General features: G+C 46.4%; 1 protein-coding gene across 1 annotated transcript in view; it reads left to right on the forward strand.

Moving 5' to 3' along the window:
• TTLL10 (tubulin tyrosine ligase like 10) overlaps positions 1–6,559 on the forward strand; it is a 13,428-nt gene extending 6,869 nt beyond the window's left edge. Inside the window, exons 12-14 of the mRNA XM_044913802.1 lie at positions 5,201–5,317; positions 5,645–5,738; positions 6,111–6,559. Of these exons, the coding sequence (XP_044769737.1) occupies positions 5,201–5,317; positions 5,645–5,738; positions 6,111–6,559 (660 nt within the window). The remainder of the gene's footprint in view (positions 1–5,200; positions 5,318–5,644; positions 5,739–6,110) is intronic.
• Positions 6,560–7,457: the final 898 nt, after the last annotated feature.

Consider the following 7,457-nt stretch of genomic DNA (forward strand, 5'->3'; position numbering starts at 1 on the left):
TTTCTTTCTTTCTTTCTTTCTTTCTTTCTTTCTTTCTTTCTTTCTTTTTTTTTGTCACCCAGTGGGCATGAAGTGGTATCTCATTGTGGTTTTGATTTACATTTCCCTAATGGCGAATAATGTTGAGCATCTTCTCACGTGCTTATTGGCCATTTGTAGGTCTGTTTAAGAGCTTTTTACATATTCTGGATACTAGACCCTTATCAAATATGTGATTTGCACATATTTTCCCCCATTCTGTGAGTTGTCTTTTCACTTTTTGATAATGTCCTTTTTCTTGCACAAAAGTTTTCGATTTTGAGGAAATCCAATTCATCTAATTCATATCTAAGAATCCACTGCCAAATCCAAAGTCATAGAGATTTGTACCTGTGTTTTCTTCTAAGTTTTATCACTTTAGCTCTTACAGCTAGGTCATTGCTCCATTTTGAGTTAATTTTTGTATATGGGGGGAGGGGTTCAGCTTTATTCTTTTGTGTGTGGATGTCCAGCTTTCCCAGCACCACTTGTCAAAGAGACTGTTCTTGGCACACTGTTGACAATCAATTGGTCAGATATGTCTGGGTTTCTCTAGAATTCCTATCAATCATATTCCACTGATGCGTGTGCTGGTGTACTGTTTTGATAGTTATTGCTTCCTTCATTCTATGAATGTGCTGTATTATTTTGACTGATTTTCATGTATAGAATCACTCTGCATTTCTGGCATAAGTCACACTCAGACGTGATTTATTAACCTTTAAATATGCTGCTAGAGTTAGCTTGCTAGTACTTCAATGAGGATTTTTGTGTCTGCACACATAAGCACACATAAGCACTCTCTTGCATGCTTGGGATGTGTTTCTTTCTCTTCTATTTTTGGAAAGTTGGTGAAGAGTTAGTGTTAATTCTTCAAATGTTTGGAAGAATTCACCAGTGAAGCCATCCAATCCTGGGCTTTTCTTTGTGGAAAGGTTTTTTATGACTAACTCAACTTTTACTTGTTATAGGTTATTCAGATTTTCTATTTCTTATTGGGTCAAGCTGTTAGTTTGTCCATTTCTTTCAAGTCGTCTAATTTGATTGGAATACAACTGTTCATAGTGTTCTATGAATAATTATAATTCTTTTTATGATTCTTTTCTATGTAAGGTCTTTCTTGATTTCTTGAGTCTTCTCTCCATCTTCTTGGTCAATCTAGCTAAGAGTTTGTCCATTTTGTCAATCTTTTCAATGAACCAGCTTTTGGTTTCATTTATTTTCTCTATTGTTTTTCTATTCTCTATTCCATTTATAGCCATTATTTTCCTTCCTTCTGCTTGCTTTGGATTTTCTCTTCTTTTTCTAGTTTATTAGGGTTAAAGGCTAGGTTATCCATTTGAGATCTTTCTTCTTGTTTTTTATAGGTGTTTACAGCCATAAATTTCCCCCAAGCACTGATTTTACTGCGTTGCATAAGATTTTGTATGTTCTACTTTCATTTCATTTGTTGCTAAAGAGTGTGCTATTTAATTTCCAAAGACTTGTGAATTTTCCAATTTTCCTTCTCTTGTTGATTTTTAATTTCATTCCATTGTGGTCAGAGAATATACTTTGTATGTTTTGAACTCTTTCATAATTACTGAAACTTGCTTTATGTCCTAACATTTTGTCTATCCTGGAGAATATCCCAGGTGTACTTGAGAGGAATATATATTCTGCTATTGTGGTTGTTCTGTGGATGTCTGTTAGATCTACTTGGTTTATAGTGTTGTTTGAGTCTTCCCTTTACTTGTTGATCTTTGGTCTAAATATTCTATCCAGCACTGAAAGTGTGATATTGAAGTCCCCAACTATTATTATTGAATTGTCTGTTTGCCCTTCAGTTCTGTTTTTGCTTCATGTATATTGAGGCTCTGTTGTTAGGTGCACATATGTTTACAGTTATTACATCTTCTGGATCTATTATTATACAATGTCCTTTTCTTTCTCTAGTAACAATTTTTGTCTTAAAATCTATTTTCTTATTTTGTCTTAAAATCTATATCAGTTTAGCCACTCCAGCTCTCTTTTGATACTGTTTGTATGATATACCTCTTTCCATCCTTTCACTATCAACCTGTGTCTTTGAATCTAAAGTGAATCTTTTACAGATAAGATATCAAGGGTTGTGTTTTTTTATGCATTCTGCCAATCTCTGTTGTTTAATTGGAAAGTTTAATCCATTTACATTTGATATAATTACTGGAAGGTAGGACTTACATATTCTATTTTTCCATTTGTTTTCTACATGTCGTATCTTTTTTGCTTCTCAATTCTTTCATTACTCCCTCCTTTTGTATTAAATACATATTTCCTAGTGTACCATATCTAGTGTCATTTCTTTTATTATATGTTTTTTAATTATTATTATTTTTATTTATTTATTTATTTATTTATTTATTTTTGCTGTTGCCCTGAGGATTACCATTAACCTCTTAATTTATAACAATTTAGTTTGGATTAATACCAAGTTAATTTCAAAAGTATTTAAAAAACACAAAAACCCTTGTTCCTATATAGTTCTTTCCCTCCCTTTATGCTGTTATTGTCACAAATTACAGCTCTATACATTGTGTGCCCATCGATATTGATTTATAATTTTTGTTTTATTTAGTTGTTTTTTTAAATAAAAGACAAAAAGAAATTACCAAAAAATTCCTTTATATGACTTTTAAATTTAACTATGTAGCTACCTTTATGAGTGCTCTTTATTTCTTCACATGAATTCAACTTATTGTCTAGTGCCCTTTCATTTCAGCCTGAAGGACCCTAGGGCAGTTCTATTAGTGATAACCTGTGGTTTTTAAAATCTGGGAATGTCTTGATTTCTCCTTCATTTCTGAAGAATAGTTTTGCCAGATATAGAATTCTTGGTTGACAGTTTTTCCTTTCAGCATTTGAGTGTCATCCCACTGTCTTCTGGAATCCATGGTTTCTGATGAGAAGTTGGCTGTGAATCCTATCAAGGACCCCTTATGATTTATCACTTCTCTCTTGATTTCAACATTCTCTCTTTGTCTTTTGAAAGTTTGCTTAAGGTATGGTCGATCTCTTTGAATTTATCCTAATTGGAGCTCACTGATCTTCTTGGGTGTGTAGACTTCTTTTTTTTTAAATCAAATTTGGGAAGTTTTCTACCATTATTTCTTCAACTAGTCTTCCTGCCTCTTACTCCCTTCTCCTTCTGGGACTCCCATTATGTATGTTGGTCTGCTTGATGGTGTCTCACAAGTCTCTGTAGCTTTGTTTATTTTTCTTCATTCCCTTTTTTCTGTTCCTCAGACTGGATAATCTTAATTGACCTATCTTCAAACAACTGTTTATCTCCTCTAGTGAATTTTATTTTTTATTTACTATACTTTTCAAATCCAGAATTTCTATGTGGTTTCCTTTTATAATATCTGTCTCTTCACTCACTGATATTCTCTATTTGGTAAGATATCATTCTCATATTTTCCTTTAGTTCTTTTCAAGTGAGGTCTTCTGGGGGGCTAGCATAGAGTCACAACAAATAGCTACAATTCTTTGCAAGTCAAGTCCATTCTGTCTCCAGTACTGAGAATGTAGACTTTTTTCAAGCCTAGCACTGAGCTGGGAGGTAGGGATAAAGCTAGGGCAAGTTAAAATGCTACAAAGCTTGCTCTTCTTACCAAGATTTCAAGATTTTTCTTTCATAAGCACATCTCAGGTTGCTGAAAGCCTTTGGGTAGTTTCCAGAGTTCTGAAAAAGTTGATTCTGCTTATTTTTGCCAGGTTTTGGGGGCGGGGGGCTTTTATGGAGTGACTTATTTTCACGTGTCCTTTCTCTGCCATTCTGCTGAATGCTTGAACCCACTCCAGTGAGCCTTCTTCTGCCACTGAGACACTCATTGAGGTCACCAGTGACCTCTGTGTTGCCAAACCCAGGGGTCAGTTCCCAGTCCTCTTTTTCCCTGATCTGTCAGCCAGTTTGGACCAACTGTTCATTCCCTGGTGTTCTTTCCTTATGGCTTCCAGGACCTTGCCCATTCCCTCTTGGCCTGCTGTTCTGGCCCCCCATGTCCCAACTAGTGCTCTCTGGAAGCCCAGGGCTCTGCTCTTTATCTGCACCCATTGGTAATGAAAGTCCTCTGGCTCCACAATTAAACCTCTGGCCCTGACCTCTCTCCTGAACTTGAGCCTTATATCCCAGGGCCTATCAACACCCCATCTGCAAGCTCTTAAACATCTCAGACTCCATGGTTCTCCTCCTCTTCTCAGTTGATGGGGGCTTCATCCTTCCAGATTCTCAGACGAAACACTTAAAGATAACTCTTTCCCTAGCTCATAACCCATTCATAAACCAATCAGGTTAGCTCTACCTAAAAATATATTCAGAATCCAGCCCACTACCTCTAGCATCTGAATTATTGCAACAACTTCCTCATAGCCCCTCCATTTCTCTCAGCATACAGCCAGTCGACCCTATTAGGCATGAATTAGTTATACCCCTCCTGTGCTCCACCTTCCAACAGCTCTGATATCAGCATGAAAGGCAAGGTGCTTCCCATGCCCCCATGACATGACTGGCACCACTCTGGACTCATTTCCTACTGCCCCTCCAGCTTGCTCCAGCCACAGCAGCCTCACTCTGTTCCCCCAACACCTTGGGCATGCTCACACTTACAGCTGTTGCTCTTCCCCCAAATTTCCCATGCCCTATCCCACAGACCTTCCATTCAATTTTCAGTCTGCTCACTATTTCCTCAATGAGGCCCAACACCCCATACCCCTTTTTGCAACAACTACCCTAGAACCCCCAACCCCTAACCCTGCTTCATTTTCTTCATCAGCACTTATTGCCTGATATGCTGCCCAAAATATACAGTGATTTACGTGTCACATTTGTTTTCTATCTCTCCTGCTCTGAGTGAGATGCTCAAAGTTCTCTTCACTCTTGAACCCCAGTACCTGCCATGAAGGAGAAGCTTCCCGTGCTTGCTGAAGGAATAAAACAAGAGTGAATGAGTTTCTAGCTGTGAGCCTGTGACTCAGTGTGAAAGTGTGAGCAGGTGTAGCTATGCAGGTGAGGACACAGGTGGGAGCCCAAGTGAGGGAATAGGAGAGAGCAGGTGAGGACACAGGTGGGAGTGCTGGTGAGGGGTGTGGCTGTGGCTGCTCAGGCCTGGGAGGTGTAATCAGGGGGTGACATCCAGTCACCCCCTCCCTGCCCCACCCACAGAAGCGGATGCAGCAAATCATGGCCCACTGCTTCCAGGCTGTCAAGTCCAAGCTCCACTGCAAGCTGGGCTACTTTGACCTCATTGGCTGTGACTTCTTGATTGATGAGAACTTCAAGGTACTGTTGAGGTTTCCTGGGGCAGGTGGGGTTTGGTAGGCAGGTGCAAGGAGACAGGGGCCATGTGTGCATATCCTGACCACTCAGGCAAGCCCATGGGGTGGAGTCTACAGTCAGACTCCCCCACCCCCTGCCAAGCTCCTGCAGCTGGAGCAGCGCCCCCCAAGGCCAGACCCTCAGAGCCTTAGCCCCTTGGGCAAATAGGAGGAGTGAGGCCACAGAAAAGAAGGGACTGCCCAGGATCACTCGACTTAATGGGGACCAGGGCCTCAGCCTCCTGTTGGCCAAGTGATGTGTGGGGACCATGCTAACCAGTGTTGGGCCCAGGTGTGGCTGCTGGAGATGAACTCCAACCCTGCCCTGCACACCAACTGTGAAGTCCTGAAGGAGGTGATTCCAGGCGTGGTCATGGAGACCCTGGGTGAGGCCCTTGTGCAGCCCCCAGAACCCTCAAACTGGCCCCTCACTGCTTGCCCAGGCTTGCATGTGCCACCCCATCCTCTCCCCAAATTCAGACGCCTACAAACTTAGTTCTCCAACATCCAGAGGGCCTACGTGGAAACCCCACCCTCTGCTCAGGCCCTGCAGAAGAAAGGCGTCCCTGCCCAACCTCCCCACTAACTTGGTGCGGGCCACCTCATCCTCACCTGGGTCCCGCCTCTCAGCACTCCCTTACCTCCTCCTCTGTCCTCAGAACCTCCACCCCAGCCCCGCAACCATGATGCTGGGGAGGCTGAGTCCCTGCCCCTCCCATGTCCCCCCAACCAACTCACCCCCTCCCACGCCTCCCCAGACCTGGCAATCGAGACCTTTCAGAAGAGCTTGCGCAACCAGAAGATGCTGCCTCTGCGGTCACAGCGCCGCTTTGTGCTCCTGCACAACGGCGAGGCGGACCTGTGGCCGCGCTTAGGGGGCTCCCGCAGCGCCCTCCGCCCGCCGGTGCCCCCGCCCCGGCCCGCGTGCCAGGCCGACTGCTCCGCGCCACCTCTGCTCAGCGCAGCCGACGGGCCGGGCGCGCGCAGGCCCGCGCTACCCCGGAGCCCCGGGGGCGCGCACGGGCGGCCACCCTCGGCGCAGAGGCGGCCCCGACCGCCCGGCCCTGGCCCCGACGGCGCCCAGAGCCGGGAGCCCGGGGCCGAGCGGCCGCGAACGGGCGCTGGGGAGCCGGCGGGAGAGCCCTCCCCGGGTCTGGCAGAGGAGGAGCGCGAGGAGCGCAAGAACGCGGGTCACCGCGGCTCCTAGCGGGCGGGCCACCAGCGCCCTCTCGGGACCTATAAAGGCTACTTTGTTACAAACGGCCTCTGCTGCGGATCAGGTGGCCCGCAGCCCCTGGATGCCCCAGGCTTCCCCACGCTCGCTCCCCAAGACGCTCCCATGGGGGCTTCCCTGGACCCAACACCCTTCCCTCTGCCCCACAAGTCCCTACTCCATTGCTGGGACCAGTCCTTGGCGGCCGGGGTGGGGGGGCTGGGGGAGGGGGCTGGGGAGTCTGTCCTACTAGAAGGACATGAGCTCCCCACAGCCTCCTACTCGGCCCTCATAGGGCTGCCTCTGTCATGGGGAAGCCCACCAGTTCCTGGGCTCCTGCTTATCACCTTGTGTCTCTCATTGACCAGGACCCTACTCGACCTCTACTGCCTGACTCTCTGATCCCCAAGAAAGGGCCTGGGTCCCCATGGAAAGGAGGACTCGCTCACACCCAACCCTGGCGCTGCCCTCACCCTGCCCGGGCACAGCCCCTTTCTGGGCCTTCAGAGCACCTGGGCTCTGCACTCCCCTCTGCTTCCCGGGGCCCCTGACGATCCCACAGGCCTGGCACTGCAGAAGCCCAGAGGACCTAGGCCGTGGGTGAGGGGCACGTGGCCATGGCAGGACAGCCCCGAGGGAGGCCCTACCCTGGCCAGTCCATGCGTGGTTTCAGGTGTTCCCATTCCTCGTGGGCCCAGCCCTGAAGATGCAGAGAGATTCAGGGCCTCTGATGTGTCCAGGTCCCCTGCTACCACTAAGTGTCCAGAGCCAGCCATAATCCCCTCTCCCCTGTCCCCCCAGCCACCTGTACCCATCCCAGTCCAGATCCCAGGGTCCAGGCAGGCAGCCCAACCCCCAGCTACCACCCCATCCCACCCCCCACCCCCCCACC

Source organism: Neomonachus schauinslandi, chromosome 4, assembly GCF_002201575.2.
Source record: "Neomonachus schauinslandi chromosome 4, ASM220157v2, whole genome shotgun sequence".
NCBI classification, from domain to species: domain Eukaryota; kingdom Metazoa; phylum Chordata; class Mammalia; order Carnivora; family Phocidae; genus Neomonachus; species Neomonachus schauinslandi.